The following is an 18,257-nucleotide window of genomic DNA, read 5'->3' on the forward strand; positions in this document are numbered from 1 at the left end:
AAAACTACTGTTCACAGCACGCAAGCAGACCTTGCTAATGCTAATGAACAAGAAACAAAAAATTATGATGTACAGCAGGAGTTAACTTGTAATTTCAACGGGCAAGAATCGGCAGCCAATGGCTGGCGTGACGAAATGACTGAGCGGGAGCACCAAGAAGTCTCAAAAGACAAAGGTATTGCGTATATTGAGTTCCCTCCCCCTCCTCCTCTGGACTCGGCTTCAGAAATGTCAGACCCAGAAAGGAAAGGTTCCTGTGCCTCTTCAGACACCGAGACAGAAATGATGGAGGTGAACTTACAGGAAGAGCATGACAAGCACCTGCTCACCGAGCCAATTATACGCATCCAACCCCCGACCCCGGTGTCCCAGGAGGAAGATGACAGTCAGTCGAATGATGACGATGCAAGGGCAGAAGAGGATGAGTCGATATTTCAACCCATTCCTTGTAGGAAACTTGCTTTGAAAGTACCCGAAGAGGAGGAGGAGAAGAGGAAGGAGAAGGAGAAGGAAAAGGCATCTAAATCCAAAAAACATGAAAAAAATGGAAATGGCAAAGACCCTAATGGTGCGACCAATGGCACCAATGGCACCAATGGCTCCAATGGTTCCAATGGAAATGTAGAGGACTATGAATACGAACAAAATGGAAATGATCAGTCAATTACAGACTGTTCAATAGCCACAACAGCTGAATTTTCTCATGACACAGATGCAACAGAAATTGACTCCCTAGATGGATATGAACTTCAGGATGAGGATGATGGCCTGTGCGAGCAGGCAGATTTACGCCTGTTTAGTCTTCCGGACAGCCGGAGAGACGTCTGGGCAACAGACACATATCGGTCCACGGACCGGTCTTTTCCTCCGACCAAACTGGAAGCTATCGAAGAGGAGAAAACCCCGGAGGAATGTCCAAAGGACACTCTCAAAAAAGAGGCACCCGCAAATTGCGGAATACCGGATGGTGTTAGTAATGACGGGGTTAAAATTCAGGAACAGATCAAATCGGATAAAGAGGGATTTTCAGACACTTATTTTAGTTATAAGTTAGAAGAGGAGTTTAATTCTACTTTTAAGACTGTTGCCACTAAGGGGCTGGACTTTGACCCCTGGCCCAGTAAAGGTGAAGAAGAAGAAGTCGTTGACATGGGAGGGACAAGGGGAAGCAATGGTGAGCCTAAGCCTTTTGGACTGGCAGTGGACGACCAGTCTCAGGCGACAACACCAGACACGACCCCAGCCCGAACGCCAACGGACGATAGCACGCCGACGAGCGAGCCAAACCCATTCCCCTTCCATGAAGGGAAGATGTTTGAGATGACACGCAGTGGTGCGATTGACATGAGCAAGAGGGACATGGTGGAGGAGAGGCTCCAGTTTTTTCAGATTGGTGAGCATAACTACACGGCGGGCAGGTACAGGGTCAGGGACAAGGAGGTAAATGCCTCCTCACAACATGGGGATCAGTTTAATTTTCAGGATCCCATAGATACCTTAACAGTCCCTCATGTCTCCATTCAGACTACCACTGTCCATCTAGAAATATCAAATGCGACTGGCAGTTACACCACATGCAGAGGCTCAACTTCCAACACTGAGCCTACATTCTCCACTTTTAGAACAGGATTCAAGTTGTCATCTGATAAAACCTGTGATGCTTCAAATAGCAGCTCTAAATGTAGAATATCAGGCATCTTTGATCACGCTGACAAAACCTCAGGAACAACTGTAGATAGTTCTTATTCTGTAACCTCAAACTATTCAGATTATTCTAATTTTGATACATCAGGCACGACGGATAACTATTTGAACAATAGGCCGTCAGGCCTCACAGATTATCATTCAAATCACAGAATTCCTTCAGGGACATCCAGCCATTCTGATTGGACCTCTGAAAATCACACGTATTACCAAAGCACAAATTATTCCGCCGCATCGTCGCAACATATTTCCAATCTCCAAACATGGAGCAGCGATACCAGTGGCAACATCCCAGACCCCCATTATGTACATTCGGACGTCGGTCAGGCCGGCAATGTTGTGTTCGACGTGTTGTCCTCAACGGGACCCGCTCTGCAGGAGGTCTGCAGGATAGAAGCATCCTTCAGCCAGCTAGAGGAGAAACGCAGGGAAGGCGGGGCTTATACTAATGTAGCAATAACGGACACGGGAGCCAAAGAGGTCAAAGGCAAGTTATGCAAGTCCAGGTTACCAGTTAAGGCACAGAGCCGCCGCAAACTATGCAGTCAAAGTCAATCAATGGTGAAAGACAATGTTTATAAATTCATAGCAAAACATGCAATGCACAATGTCAGGGAAAGATTAGACCCTTTTGAGAATGTATTTCCTACATCTAGAATCCCAGTAATGAAAGCCATGAAATACTCCTCTTGTTCCCCGGTACAGAAGCAGGTTCCAACTAAGTCTTCGGTTATCGGTAAAAGTATTAAAACCAGCGGGGTTGATAAACGCCTAGCTAAAGGCAGATCCAGTACTGGGCACGGTTTAGTGAAAATCGCGCGTAGAGGTAGCACGAATGAGACGGGGAGAAAAAACACAGCAGCGGTTTCCAAAAATGGTAAAACGAGTTCTGTCGATAGCCAGGCGGCCAAACGTTTGGACCAAACCGTTCCCGAGGAGGCTGAAAGAAAGTTAGAGGGGAAAACACTGCCCACTGAGGACGGAGAGAGCTGCAGCCTCAACACCTCCTTGTCAGAACCATCTAGAGCTTCTAGAAGTCCCTGCCCTTCACGCACCTCTACCTCCACCTCCACCAGCACCACCACACCAACACCATCTGCTAGAGATGTGAGAGCTCAGGTTGAGCAGGCCAGCAGTGAGAGGAGGATGAGGAGGAAGAGTAGGCGGACACTTGGAGGGAAGGAGCAAGAGCAGAAGGAGGAAGGGAGTCAGGTTGATCGACCAATCACGGCTCCTGTCACGGAGAACCAGACTAGTTTGTAAACTCTTTCTAAACACTTGTTACACTTTTATATCTCTCTCTCTCTCTCTCTCTCTGAGATGCATGTAGCTGTTGTGGGTGCCTTTTTTGTGATGTGACGTCGTGAGTGTAGGTGTCAATTCTTCTTCCCGTCATTCTTGTTATCTGTGTCCTGTGCCGTCCGATTTAGACAACGAGGTAAAAGGTCTAAGACGCGGGGAATCGATGACAGCGTCAGAAATATAAAGAATTGGTCGCCGGCTTCCTGATTTCATGCTGATTTGATTGTTTAAGCTGCTCCGCGAGAGCAATGTCGGTATACGTCCTACGACGGTGGGTTAAAAGTACCCCACGGCTAGTGGAAAGTTGTACAACAGACGATAGTTATGTCTTCGCTGCACCGCAAACACTTTTTAGTCATCGGTATTGGATAACACAGGCTACCACACACATTCTCACGCTCTCATTTCACACACGATAGCTCGAGGTTAGCTTTCGCACACCACACCGCTCACCACCACCTTCCGCAAGATTCAGACCCCGAGATGTGAAAGAGCGTTTTAGGGGTGGGGGGGGGTCGGGGGGACCTGACCTTGTTTTTTTTTTTTTTTGGTCTGCTTGCCTGGTTTGTAGAAATCATTTGGCGGTACTTTTTTCCGCTCCCTGAAAAAATTTTAAAAAATCACTGCGAAAACAATTCATCGGCTAAACTTGAACCATTGGAACAAACGTCGGCTGCACGTGAGCGTGCACGTGAGAGGGCGGAGTCAGTCGTTTGGGAAAAACCTGCTGCAGCGGCGATACTTTTGATTTTCAAGTTGAAGCCATGAATTGCTTTTTCTCAGTGGGAGGGAATGTTGCCTGATGGTAGTTGTTTGTTGTTAGTGATGTGACTCTTTAACTGAACCTTTACTACAAATACTAATATTGCTGGACATTTTAGTGTGAATATGTGATTTTGTTTTTCTTTCTTTTTTCCTTTTTCTGGCCTCACAGATCCTCAAGCGTTTCATTTTTATTTGTCAGTCGTCTCGTTGATGTTCTTTAATATTGTAGTCTAAAAGTAGTTAATTATATAACCTAATTAGAGTGATATTTTGTGTTTTCTTTGTTAAGTTAGTACTTTCCCTAAAGCTTAATAATTAAGAAGTAAATATAAGGAACACAGCTCTATAGACCAGATTTTTTTGATAGTCCTGGGTCTTTAACCACTGCAAGACAATCAGTTTCTAGACCATAAATCAGCATGTGCCATAGAAAATACATTTTAAATAAAAATACTAGGCAACATTTGTAAACTAGTAGCGCATTTCCCAAAAAAGCGTCAATCATCCAAAATGAATCATTGAGGAAAGTCTGGCCAGAAAACCTTTTTTTTTTCCAGAGGTGAGACGTGGGACAGTGAGCTAAAGTTAGTCTTTAAGTTTGTTCAGTCGACAACACTGCAGGGTTTGATACGATGACCACATCAGAAAATGACCACACGCACACACAAAAACGCAACTCATTTAAATTAGGTATTCAGTAGGTGTTTATTATGGTTAAACCACATTAAACAATCTGAAACAGACAAACTTTCAGTTCACAATCCCAAACTGTTTTATCGTGGAGCCCCTCTGCGCCCATTTTTTTTTTTAAGGAGCCATTTTTTTGCGTCTCTTACTGAGAACCCTACATTTAATTAATTTGGGGGTTGTTGTCATAATGTCCCGTGTTAACTGTTTGTGTCCTGCCCCTCCCTGCTCCCCTCGCCACAGGCCCTCAGAGTCCCTGTGAGAGAACAGACCTCCGTATGGCCATAGTAGCCGACCACCTCGGACTCAGCTGGACTGGTGAGTCTACACACATTTAAAAAACAAACTCTCAAAAACAAGCGTGAAAAGGGGATGAAAGAATACTGGTTTTATTATGGTAACGTATACGACGCGAGCCTAATTTGTCTCTTTTTAAGTACTTTTTACCTGATTCCAGGTGACTTTTACAGAAAGGAAAATAGCAGAATAACAAGAACCCTGCAGCGGCATGTTTGTGTTCAATTGGCCCATTTTTACTTTCCTAATTCTAAATAAAGTGTACAGAATAATGTGTCCTTTTGGGGCGTGAACTTGCATTTATCTCTTGCATGAAAGAATATTAATCAGTTTTCAATCAGTCATTTGTTGTTATTTTTTGCCAATGCTTGAGTATTTTTCTTTGCCAGAAAGCTTTTGTGATTACAAAAAGGTGTGAAAATGTGGAATAAATACAGTATAACGTGGACCCTGGAGAGGGCAATAACAAACGAGAGTCTAAATATTAGATGGGGAAACCTGTCTTCCAACAAAGAGGTATTCAGTATGTGAATTTAACAGCACACACACATATATGAATGAATGGATGAGCTGGACTGGGACCAGCTCTCAAACCATTTCACAGTGTTGGTTGCCATCTGGTGGACATGTGGTTAAAAAAAAAAACACGCCTCGACTGAGCACGACTGCAGTGCATCTGTACCACATCCATCCTCACTGCACGTATGATGCAACACTCCCAAAACTTGCATTGTAAGCTATGTAAGTGAACTTTGAGAATTCAAACACACACACACACACCCCTCACGATGAGACAAATTAGGAGTTAGTATGCGAGTAAATGATATACAATCATTGTTGCATTATTAATTATTACCGTAAAAAAGCTTGCATAGCAATCTGTTGATGGTCTTCCGTGTCATGTATATCTGTGTGTGTGTGTGTGTGACGTGTGTGTGTGTGTGGGCGAGAGGAGATTTTAAGTACATATGGTTGTTGGTGCTGCGATAAGGGGCGCGGCCTCTGCAGCTCATTCCCAGCCTGACCACCTGCACTGCAGCACTGCCCCACGCCTTCCTGCATGTGTGTGAGCGGGGGGCGTCACCGTGTGTGTGTGTGTGTGTGTGTGTGCACAGGCATCCATCTGAATAGTTGTGTGTCTGTCTGTAAGGTGCTCTGACTGAATGCGTGGAATTTAATCCATATTTAATGTGCGTTCCTGTTGCAGAGCCGCAGCGAACGAGCCTCTGAACATTATGTTCTCGTGGTTTCACATTTATGGCCGGAACGCTCGTCTGTACAAGCAGAAATGCAGAAATGCAGTTTTATTTTTAGGCATTTACTGTCGTTTAGCAACCGAGGAATCAGGTACAGACGCAAAATCATGCAGATAATTTGAAATGCCGCCCTCTCCACGCGTCTTTTCCAGCTTCTTACTGCGTTTACATGTTAATCTTCTGTTTGCACCACGTGTGGTGAGTCAGGCGGCCGCTCGTCAATCAGACGTCCCACTGTTTTCTCGAGGTTCTGCTTTCTCAAGGAGGCCCTCACTCGGTTTTTGCCTCTTTTTTTTTTTTTTTCTCGTTTCAGAGCTGGCCAGGGAGCTCGAGTTCTCCGTGGATGAGATCAACTTTGTCAGAGTGGAGAACCCCAATTCCCTGACAGCACAGAGCTTCATGCTCCTAAAGAAATGGGTGCACAGGGACGGTAAAAATGCCACAAGTAAGTGTGTGTGTGTGACATTAACGACCACTAGAATACATATTTCAGCTGCTAGCTTATGAAAACAATGAATCAATGGTGTCGTTTAAGACACGACTGTAATTGCAATGTCTCTCTCCCCCCCCTCTCTCTCTCTCTCTCGCCCCTCTAGCGGATGCTTTAACGGCGGTGCTGACTAAGATCAATCGGTTGGATATTGTGACTTTGCTGGAAGGGCCCATATTTGACTACGGTAACATTTCAGGCACACGCTGCTTTGCCGATGATAACGCAGTATTCCCGGATCAGTCCGATGGTAAAGTGTAGCCCACCCTAGCTGAACTCTTAAGTCTATCTCTCAGTCTATCCCTTCACCCCTCTTCACCTCCTCTCTCAGTCAGACCTGACTGCGTAAAAACAAATAGCAGAACCAATCAGGTTTGACCGAATAACGGAAGCTCATTATGAATTTAACCAAAATGAATTAATGCTCCGGCAGGTTCATGGAGCTTTAACGGACCTTCAGGTAGTGACAGCATTAGAGTCGCCCTCTCTTCCAACGCTGGGCGGTGCGCTTAATTTGCAGCACTCAGTCATTTGGAACCTTAATGGCAAGTGATAGATTTTTTTTTTGGGTGATAATTAACATAGTTTTCTCTAAAAAAAAAAAAGAAAAAAAAAAAAAAATCTGTACCATTTTGGGTGCATGAGACTTTCTAGTATGTTTTCGTCTTTTCCTGTAAAGCATGATCCTGAAGCAAATGTGAGCCGCTGACGAGCCGGCGTCTCCGTCCCCCGTCTGATGAATGTGTCGATAATCCCGACGACGAGATTATGAAACGAAGCACGTTTTCTTCAGACGGGTTAGGGCAGAGGTTCACCATTTGGTTTGACGATAGTTATGTTTATGTGTATGCAACAAAGAAGTTTAACCGATAGCCCGCAAAATCCTTCTTTTGTCAATTTCTGTCGTATGCTTTTTATTACATAACGCAGAAAAAAAACATAATTATAACAACCGATTTTATAATAATTGCATGCTTGCTTTAAGCAGCATGGCAAGTCTTTCTCTCTTTTCTAACTTTCTCTCTCTTCTCTTAAATGAAAATTAAATGTGGCAGCTGCCAGTATTCTCTGATTCTGACGCACCCGATGAGGTTCATTTCAGAACTTGGATACAGATAGTTGATAGGTACAGCAATTTGTTAGATGCATTAAAAAAAAAACTGAGTTAAATATTTAGTGAAGGGGGTTAAGATGGCAGGAAGGGCTGTAACTGCCTGTTCTGCTACTGAGCATGTGCAGCAGGTGTGTTCATCGTCGTAGTTTAAAGGAGCGCTTCACGGCGGCGGCGGCGCACTCAAACAACATTCTCAAACTCGTGATTTTTCAATGCAGTAGAATATGTATATTTTTTCCTTCCCTGCATCCTCTTTCTTGCCAAAACCTTGCGTCTACATTACCCACAATACAGTGCGTTCAGATATTCGCACAAACTCTCTTCAGCTTTAAATTGGCACAGGAATGACATCCACTCAATGATGGAAGGTGGAAGTGGCTGAGTACCTCATTACAGTACTTAGGCACAATTGTGAGGTACTTGCACTTCATTTGAGTATATTCACTTTCCACTGCTTCACATTTCAAACTGAAAATATTGTACTTTATACCTCAATACATGTTTCTACAGCTATAGCTACCAGTCATTTTACGAATTTATATTTAACTTGAAACAACTGTACATAACGTAGTTAAAATAAGCTGAACCTCATCCAACTAAAACAATGACATGCTTCTTACATGTAAATGCATCGGTATATAATATACATAATAATATAATAATGACCGTGACCACCCTCCTGCATAATGAGGACTAACTAACTTCCCCATGCTGTCCATATTTCTCCATTACAACGCAGGACTTACAACTGCCTTCATAGAACCACAGCCATGAGGCCGGTATATGCGTCACATCATCAGCGTACGACTGCACATTTTTCCCATTGTTGTTCCTTTGGTCGTCATGGAAACAAGGAACTAAAGAGCCCCGGTCCAACCATGTGAGCTCTCCTTAGCGACGGGGACTGAAACTTCTGAAATGGACCTCATTGACGATCTTTCTGATTTTAAGTTTCTAAAAAAAGTCATCTGAACACAATGATCCGTGCTTTTAAAAATGTTTTTTTTTTAAAAAGCTCCGGATCTTTCTGCAAAGATGATTTTAACATGAAACCAACATTTTAACACATTGTGTAAATAAAAAAAATGCATGGCTACCCACGGCTTTGTGTGAGAGGCTGCCTGCTGCCCGATGTTGTTGGCTTACAACAATACACTTCTGACACTCTTCAAAGGGGCGGAGCCTTTTCAACGCACGAGACGCTCACGAGATGGGTTGAAAATGAAACGCCCTCTTTTTCAAAGTGTGCCGTGTATATAACTCTGCTTCTGTGTCACTGCTGTTAGCCGTACTGTATCTATCATCTCCTCGCCCCCCCCCCCCCCCCCCCCACAACCCCACCTCCCCCGAGCCTCCCAGCTTCTCCACTGTAGCTGCTCCTGCTTTGAAACCAGCAGACTGCCTCCCGCCTCCTCTCTCCTCTTCTTCTTCTTCTGCTTCTCAGCTGACTTAACTCCTTGATTCCCCTTGTCCACGCTAACCACCGCTAACCGGCTAATCTCCACCGGCGACTTCGGCAGCTTCTGGATCCCATCGTAGCTTCTGCTCCCCTCACCCCCCACCCCTTCGCCGCCGAGCTCAGGCCCACTAAAGTACGGCTGGAAGTGCATCAGACTCACAACTGTCCACGGGTCATGTAGGGAGCAGGAATGTGGGGGCTTTACAGGCTGGAGAAGAGGTGTACGTTCTGCAATCACACACATGTTATACACAGTTGGATTTAAAGGGCTGATTTAGGTTTATTTTTTTATTTTTACATATTTAAATCAGTGGACTTATGACTCAATTGATTTATGAATTTATTGCAGTTCAGTATTGTCCCACAATACAATGAACAATAAATATGTATATATATATATATATATATATATATATATATATATATATATATGTTTAAATATATATTATTTATTTTAAATGCAAAATCATTATTTAAAAAATCGTTAGGTAGACATTTTACTTTCTCTTTGTGAAGTTTATTGATAGTGGAATTGTGACATATTGTATAACTTTCTGTTAAACTAATTAGATATACATAGAACTAATTAGATATAAACATATATATTTGTATATTTATATATCTATATCCAATTACACACACACACACACACACACATAATCAGTAAGTAGTAGTCAGGATACAGCAGCTTGTGGTAGTTCTGGGGAAATTTGTTGCCGTGGCAACCTCGCTACAAACTCGGCCTTTCAGCGCTTCCCAGTTCCCATCCCGCTTCCTTAGAGCTCCTAGATCCCACAAATGCAACACCAAAAGCCTCCACTGTTGGAAAAGATGCTTCTGCTATTCGCTATTCTCTCCTCCTCCTCCTCCTCCTCCTCCGCGAGACAAGCGACCCTCGTGAGTCTGGTGTGCAGCGCCTCTAAAACATTCAGTTCACTTCACTGCATCGTTTGATCTGCTGTCTGTCTTCTCATCCACGTGACCTTTCTTTCTCTTTTGTCTCGTGTGAACGGTTTATTGTTTCAGTAGCTCCAAAGCTTCTTAGGCCTCCCGCGTTACCCCCGTGTCCTCAAACGCCCCGGCCTGTCGCTCCTCTATGTCCTCCTCCTCCCTCATCTACCTTGGCCTTGTCTCCTCCTTCCTCATCTACCTTTACCTCGTCTCCTCCCTCATCTACCTTGGCCTTGTCTCCTCCTCCCTCATCTACCTTCACCTCGTCTCCTCCCTCATCTACCTTCACCTCATCTCCTCTTCCCTCATCTACCTTTACCTCGTCTCCTCCCTCATCTATCTTGGCCTTGTCTCCTCCTCCCTCATCTACCTTTACCTCGTCTCCTCCCTCATCTACCTTGGCCTTGTCTCCTCCTCCATCATCTACCTTCACCTCGTCTCCTCCCTCATCTACCTTGGCCTTGTCTCCTCCTCTTTCATCTACCTTCACCTCGTCTCCTCCTCCCTCATCTAACTTCACCTCTTCTTCGTCTCATCCTCTTTCATCTATCTTGGCCTCGTCTCCTCCTCCCTCATCTACCTTTACCTCGTCTCCTCCCTCATCTACCTTGGCCTTGTCTCCTCCTCTTTCATCTACCTTCACCTCGTCTCCTCCTCCCTCATCTAACTTCACCTCTTCTTCGTCTCCTCCTCTTTCATCTATCTTGGCCTCGTCTCCTCCTCCCTCATCTACCTTTACCTCGTCTCCTCCCTCATCTACCTTGGCCTTGTCTCCTCCTCCCTCATCTACCTTCACCTCATCTCCTCCTCCTTCATCTACCTTCACCTCGTCTCCTCCTCTTTCATCTACCTTCACCTCGTCTCCTCCTCCCTCATCTAACTTCACCTCTTCTTCGTCTCCTCTTTCATCTATCTTGGCCTCGTCTCCTCCTCCCTCATCTACCTTTACCTCGTCTCCTCCCTCATCTACCTTGGCCTTGTCTCCTCCTCCCTCATCTACCTTCACCTCATCTCCTCCTCCTTCATCTACCTTCACCTCGTCTCCTCCTCTTTCATCTACCTTCACCTCGTCTCCTCCTCTTTCATCTATCTTGGCCTTGTCTCCTCCTCCCTCGTCTACCTTCACCTCGTCTCCTCCTCCTTCATCTACCTTCGCCTCTTCTTCATCTCCTGCTCCCTCATCTACCTTCGCCTCTTCTTCGTTTCCTCCGCCTTCATCTACCTTCACCTCGTCTCCTGCTCCCTCATCTACCTTCGCCTCTTCTTCGTTTCATCCTCCCTCATCTACCTTCACCTCGTCTCCTCCGCCTTCATCTACCTTCACCTCGTCTCCTCCTCTTTCATCTACCTTCGCCTCCTCTTCGTCTCCTCCTCCCTCATCTACCTCTTTCTCCTTCCCCTCCCCTCCTGCTGTCTCTTCTTGCTCCTCTGTCTTTCACTTCCCGTCTCCCCCTCCCGTCGCTCCTCCTCTCCCTCACTCCCCATCTCTCCCTTCTGGCTGCTCCTCGTTCTTCTCTCCTCCTCCGTTCATCCCTCATTCCTTTCCTCCCTCTGCCCTCTGTCTGCCCTTGTCTCCTCCAGCTCCCTCCATTTCTCCTCTCACGCTTCGCCCTCCGTCCTCCCATCTTCCCTCTCCTCCCCCATATCTCACCCCCCTCTCCACCTCTCCTCCTTCCTCCTTCCCGTCTCCTCCTCCCCTGCCACCGTCTCCACTTCACATCCCCCTTTCTCCTCCTTTTCCCTCTTCAACACGTGCCTCCTCTCCTCCTCCACTTTCTCCTCCACATCTCCCCCTTTCTTCCCCTCCATCCTCTCCCTTTCCTTCTCCCCCACCCCATTGTTCCCCTCCTCCCTCCCCCCTCCCTCCCGGTGTCCCTCCGTACTTCAGGCGAGATCGTTCTGTTCCTGAAGTCTACATTTAGAAGCTCTTCTCCTCTCTGCTTCTTTTTCTTGAAATCAACACTAACTAACTGACCTTTAACACACTTTAACATTGACTTACGTCATTATTGTCATGACGACCGGCGTTCACTCATTTCACTCCCATCGCCTGAGGCACTTTTACAAAAAGTTTTGAAACTGCGACAGTCCCCGAGGAACTTTGTGACATTAGTGTGACTGAATGTTCATGTCGAATGTTGTACGAATGCAGTACATGTGACATGTTTTCTTATATTTTTCCATCCCGTGACGTGGTCATGCGTCTCTACTCTGCATCGCTGGTCTCAGGAGTCACTCGGGAGCCCCCACGCGAGATTCCCTAAAGCGGCATTCATTCTTTAACACGGGCGCCACTTTGGGGCGGCACAACAACACGGCAAATGTGTTTATCGAGACGCTGCTTGTTTACGCGTCGGGCAAATGAGAAGCAACATTATAGTTCTTCTGGAGTCATGTTTCTGGTCACTTTTACTCATGTAAGTCCAATATTCATGGCTCCGTTTTTTTGGTCTCATGAGGGAAATGTGTGTCTTTTTAGATGCTAAATGCTCCACTTTGTTGACCCGGCTGGCTACAGACCTGTCTGTCCACGGAGAGGAATCACTCTACATCGCAGTTTTCCTCAGAGATATTTGGGCCCGCGGACTTAACTCTTGACAAGAGACAGTTTTTGTATAAAAGCGCTGATAAACCCGCTTCAGCTTCTTAACTGAATATACCCAGACAGCTAGTTACTAAAGTTAGTAACTAGCTAGTTACTAAAGTTAGTAGTTAGTTACTCAAGTTAGCAAGTGGCTAGTTACTCAAGTTAGCAAGTGGCTAGTTACTCAAGTTAGCAAGTGGCTAGTTACTCAAGTTAGCAAGTGGCTAGTTACTCAAGTTAGCAAGTGGCTAGTTACTAAAGTTAGCAAGTGGCTAGTTACTAAAGTTAGCAAGTGGCTAGTTACTCAAGTTAGCAAGTGGCTAGTTACTCAAGTTGGCAAGTGGCTAGTTACTAAAGTTGGCAAGTGGCTAGTTACTAAAGTTAGCAACTGGCTAGTTACTAAAGTTGGCAACTGGCTAGTTACTAAAGTTAGCAAGTGGCTAGTTACTAAAGTTAGCAAGTGGCTAGTTACTAAAGTTGGCAAGTGGCTAGTTACTAAAGTTGGCAAGTGGCTAGTTACTAAAGTTAGCAAGTGGCTAGTTACTCAAGTTAGCAAGTGGCTAGTTACTCAAGTTAGCAAGTGGCTAGTTACTCAAGTTAGCAAGTGGCTAGTTACTCAAGTTAGCAAGTGGCTAGTTACTCAAGTTGGCAAGTGGCTAGTTACTCAAGTTGGCAAGTGGCTAGTTACTAAAGTTGGCAAGTGGCTAGTTACTAAAGTTGGCAAGTGGCTAGTTACTAAAGTTAGCAAGTGGCTAGTTACTAAAGTTAGCAAGTGGCTAGTTACTAAAGTTAGCAAGTGGCTAGTTACTAAAGTTAGCAAGTGGCTAGTTACTCAAGTTAGCAAGTGGCTAGTTACTCAAGTTGGTAACTGTCAGGTGAAAAGTTAAACATCATGGCTAAAGTGCCACATATCTTCTCAAAAGTTGAAAATGTCCCAAATGACTTAAACGTGGTTAAAGAAGCGTGAATATTGGACTTCCATTCATCTGTTGGACACGAACATGATGATGACGCTCTGTCTGCTTGGTGTGTAAGTTCACCAGATCAGCCGTCGTGTTCTGCTGCCGCCAAGCGGCCCAAAACCAAACCGCAGCTTTCACGTGTGCCGGGGTCACACCTGTCTGACTTTTGAACAAATGCTAGATGTTACAAGTGTTTCTCATTTCATCACCTCCACCACTCAACCCACCCCTTCCCTCCTTTCCTCCCCTGTTTGTGTCTCTCCCTCCCCCCTTTCGATCGCCTCACCCTCTAATCCTCTACTCCTGCCATCCACCCAGGATACGACAATATAGATCTGGAGCTGCGAACCCCCACAGAGCTGAACTACCAGCCCCCCACCCCGCTTCGCTCAGACGACTTCTTTAGCGAGGGCGATGCTAGCGCAGACTCCCCTAGCAAGGTCCCGCTCACTAGACCTAGCGACCTCTCCCTCACTCAGACCACCAGTACCTCCAGCAGCGACCCCCCCACGGTCGCCGCCTTCAGCGCCCCGCAGCCCCCCATGGCCGGGGCCGAAGACACGACCCTGACCGCTGGAGAAAGAGGGACGTCTCAGGAGGAAAAGACAGGGCTGGTTTATTATGAGAGGCCGGATAACGACAGACGGGCGGTAGAGCAGTTAGGAAAGGGAACAGACGGGCACGCTGAGGCCTTAGAGAAGGAACCGAAGGCAGGGCAAGGCGTTGGTTTGGAGCGTCAGGGAGAAGATGCTGCCTCGGACACCGGGCACGGAAATGGAAAGCGGCAAGAAGAAGAAGAAGAAGAGGAGGAGGAGGAGGAGGAGGAGATGACTCCGGAGAGGCTGCAGAGGCTGCTGGACGATATAAAGCAGGAGGGAGGCTTGGAGGACGAGGAGATGACAGAGGAGCGGGTGAATGCGATCCTCGAACAACTGCATCAAGCAGAAAAAGACGTGTGTTCAGTTCCAGGCTGGAGATGCGAGACGTCCGGCGCGATCGTAGAGTCGGGCGCCACCGGCCACGGCCCCGGCACCGAGGAGGGCAGGTAGGATACAGAAATATATATATATATATATATATATATTTACTCTCAATCTGGTCGTTCCCTGAGCACCACCCTTCACTCCCCCTGCAGCCCCGACAGCCTGGCTGACTCGTTGGAGCCACCTCACGCCGACAGACACAACGGAGGTCACGTCCACGCGGCGAGCGAAGAAAAGGAAAAGGAGGCCGCGAGGACGGGATCGCAGGAGGACGGCAGCACAGCGGGACTGAGCAGAGGCCGCCAGGAGGCCGGAGAGCGGTCCCAGCACAAAGTCCAGGTGAGAGTCACTCTTTTTATTCACGTGTTTATATATATATTGCTGAAATTCATGCAAAAACACGTTATGTCTGTGGCCTTAAAAAAAAGTTGTTGTTTCCTTGCAAAGTTGGGCCGATATTTAATTTGAACTTTCCACAAAGTCACAATTGGAAGGTTCCCACACACACACACACACACACACACACACACACACACGTGCTCGGTCCTGTAACAATGCTGCCGGCTGCCTTCGTCAGGAGAGCGTTAGAGCCCAGGACTCCAGCTCCGATGAGGAGACCACAGTCACCACCAGGGTGTACCGCAGACGGCTCGTCCTCAAGGTGTGTACGCCCGGCTGGAGGCCGAGTGCACCTGCATCGAGCTTTCAGCCTCAAAGTGTGTGAAGGACAAGAGGCTCAGAGATGGATACCAGAACAAAAAGATGTGTTAAGCTGTGCTGGTGTGCGTTTGTCAGCCTGTGTGTGTTTTATAGATTGAAAAGTGTGTTTCTGGGTGTGTTTGTGTTTCTGAGAAAGAGAAACTGTTTATTTTCAAAGAGTGGAAAGTCTGCGAATTAAAGTATTGAAAGTAAACAAACATCACAATAAAAAGCTTTTAGGCTTGAGGTGGAAGAGTTTCTGTTTGGATAAAAGTACAAAAAGAAAAGGAAAGAGAAAAGAGACTGTAACGTAAGTCTGAGAAGTGCGAAGTATTAGTGAAATGTCCAAAATATATCCCTTAAAACAATATAAAATACGAGTTAAATGTCGGAAAGATTTAACCAAAATGAAAAATTACCAAATAATTGTACAAAAGATTATACAAAAGATATCCTCCAAAATATATACATCCAAAATATTTTTCCCATAAAATTGAAGGAAGTTGTGTGCGTGTGTGTGTGTGTGTGTGCGTGTGTGTGCGTGTGTGTGTGTGTGCGTGTGTGTGTGTGTGTGGCCTCGCTCTAGCATGAAGTGCTACTCACCGCTTGGATCAGCTGCTTCCCGGTTGCTGTGTGTTTGGCTCATTTTCATATTCAGTGCTGTTTGTATTCATGATTCTGATGCGTCTGGTTTATTCTGATAAAGAGTCCAACAACCAAAGATATTCAGTTATTAATAACAGTAGAAGAAAAGTGAAATATTCAGTTAAGAATATATATATATATATATATATATATATATATATATATATATATATATATATATATATATATTAGTTTTTTTTACACTCCGGACACATCTGCTGGAAGCTGTCGGCCTTTTTCTTGCAGCGCAGTATTATATATAAATGATCTTACGTGCATTTAAAACCGGAACCCGTAGCTTTTGTAACGTGTAGTCGGTTTTTCTGCTCTTTTGAAGTCTTTTTTTTTTACATTAAAATCCGCTGTAATGTTAAAGTGAGCGAAACGTTTTCACGTCATTTTCGGTCAAGGATTTTATTTTGGAATCTTTTCTGAGAATTTCGTAATAATGAAACTGCACTTGAATCTTGATTTTTTTTAAACAGCAGGAAACTCATCAGCTGTCTTGGTTTTATTCTAAATAACCAGATGAATACCCCCCCCCCCCCCCCCTCCTCCATCCACCCCCTCACTCGACCTTTAACCCTTCATCCCTTCATCCCTTCGTCTCAGGGACAGGAGGCCAAAAACATTCCCGGAGAGTCTGTGACAGAGGAGCAGTTCACAGATGAAGACGGGAATCTGGTCACCAGAAAAGTAACCACCCTCACCCTCCTCCATCAGCGCATCTTTATCCTACAGCACACACACACACACACACACACACACCTCCTCCTCCTCCTCCCCCCACCCCTCTCCTGACATGTTCTGCCCCCCCACAGGTGATCAGAAAGGTGGTCCGCCGTGTGTTCAACACGGAGGAAAAGAGGGAAAGTGAAGGCGAAACTGTTGCAGAAGGAGCTGCTGGTGCTACTGGTGCTTCTGGTGGTTCTGGGGGTGGAGCTACTGATTCTGCTGGTGCTGGTGGTGGTTTTGGTGGTGCTTCTGCAGCAGGAACCCCGGGGGGGAAGGGCAAGAAGAGGGGCAAGCGCTCCCGACAGGGCAACAAGGCGGAGAAGTCCGGCGAGCAAACTGAGGTTGGCGTGAACAAAAACCGACCGCTGAACTCTTGACCTGCGGTCGCCCTCTCGCTCGCCTGCATGAAGCTGTGACGGATGTGAATAGCAGACTCGTGGTCCAGGGTGTAGCCTCATGCACCAAAGTTGGTTCACTCCCTCAAATTAAAGTTTCCATCCATTGTTTTCACGCGATGGGGAAAAAAAAAAAAAAAACTGCTGGAAATTCTAGTTTTTTTAAATTATTTACATGAAACAAACACGAGCGCCACATTTACATCGTGTTTTTTTTTTTAAACGCGCAGGTTTGATTTTGGCATTTTAAATCAACCCGACAGGAGAATTGGCCCGTTTATGTTCTTCTTATATTCACGTTTTGTATAACTGTTAAAGAATGGAAATGCACATTAATTTGCATCAATTTGCTCTGCAATTGGATGAAAAAAAAAAGTTTATTAATTAATAATGTTCCCGTGTGTGTGTGTGTGTGTGTGTGTGTGTGTGTGTGTGTGTGTGTGTGTGTGTGTGTGTGTGTGTTTCCTCTGGACTGCAGTGTGTCGTACGTTGTGTTGACCTGACAACGACTAACGTGACGTCTCCACTAATATAGAAAGATGGCCGCATGTGTGCCTTCATAGTGATTCTAACCCCCCTCTTCTCTCCTGCAGCATGCGGCCCGCGGCCTCCTCCGCGGTTTTAACTTCATCATCGTTAATAACGCGTTCCCCCCGAGCTAACTGTGACTTTTCTCTCTCTCTCTCTCCCTCGTTCTCGCTCTGCAAGCCGGGAGCCAACGGCAACAGGAAGCAAGGGAAGAAGAGCCAGTCCTAACGGAGGAGCTCTCCACTCAACCAGGTACGACGATGTCATCCACTCATTCAACATCAACGGGTCACAGTTCTTATTTGGGGGAAATGTGAAATGTTGTTAGGAGAGAAGATCAAGTATGAAGCCACCAGGGGGTTAGCTTAGCTTAGCATAAAGAATGGAAGCGGAGGGAAACTGCTAGCATGGTTTTGTAAACATCTATGAGGTTCACTAATATACATTTTATAATGCGTTTATTTAGCTTGAATAAGTAAATTAACTATTCCCTTTGTTTCGATATTGATTAGTTTGTCAGAAAATAGTAAAAGAAGTAACATTTAATATTAACAGAGTTATTTTGTCAGCCAAAGATATTAATTTATGATTATTTAAAACAGATAGGAGCATTAAGTCTGCTGGATGTTTGGCTCGATTTAACCAACGGCCTCTTTACGGCTCTAAATAATCAGATATTTGTAATTGGAGCATTTACAGCA

At 45.6% G+C, this 18,257-nt stretch overlaps 1 protein-coding gene across 6 annotated transcripts in view; it reads left to right on the forward strand.

The window, feature by feature from the left end:
• Nucleotides 1–18,257, forward strand: part of LOC117748933 (ankyrin-3-like) — a 123,948-nt gene that overhangs the window by 104,412 nt on the left and 1,279 nt on the right. For 3 of the 6 annotated variants that reach the window (XM_034559081.1, XM_034559082.1, XM_034559084.1), the window contains 8 exons: nt 4,702–4,776; nt 6,325–6,456; nt 6,608–6,751; nt 13,890–14,616; nt 14,707–14,893; nt 16,511–16,594; nt 16,720–16,974; nt 17,737–17,808. In XM_034559081.1, coding sequence (XP_034414972.1) covers nt 4,702–4,776; nt 6,325–6,456; nt 6,608–6,751; nt 13,890–14,616; nt 14,707–14,893; nt 16,511–16,594; nt 16,720–16,974; nt 17,737–17,784 — 1,652 coding nt within the window. In that variant the 3' untranslated portion in view covers nt 17,785–17,808. Of the gene's footprint in view, nt 1–4,701; nt 4,777–6,324; nt 6,457–6,607; nt 6,763–13,889; nt 14,617–14,706; nt 14,894–16,510; nt 16,595–16,719; nt 16,975–17,736; nt 17,809–18,257 lie in introns of those variants that run through there. The other 3 variants (XM_034559083.1, XM_034559085.1, XM_034559086.1) reach the window with 3 other exon arrangements.

Source organism: Cyclopterus lumpus, chromosome 19, assembly GCF_009769545.1.
Source record: "Cyclopterus lumpus isolate fCycLum1 chromosome 19, fCycLum1.pri, whole genome shotgun sequence".
In the NCBI taxonomy this organism is placed as follows: domain Eukaryota; kingdom Metazoa; phylum Chordata; class Actinopteri; order Perciformes; family Cyclopteridae; genus Cyclopterus; species Cyclopterus lumpus.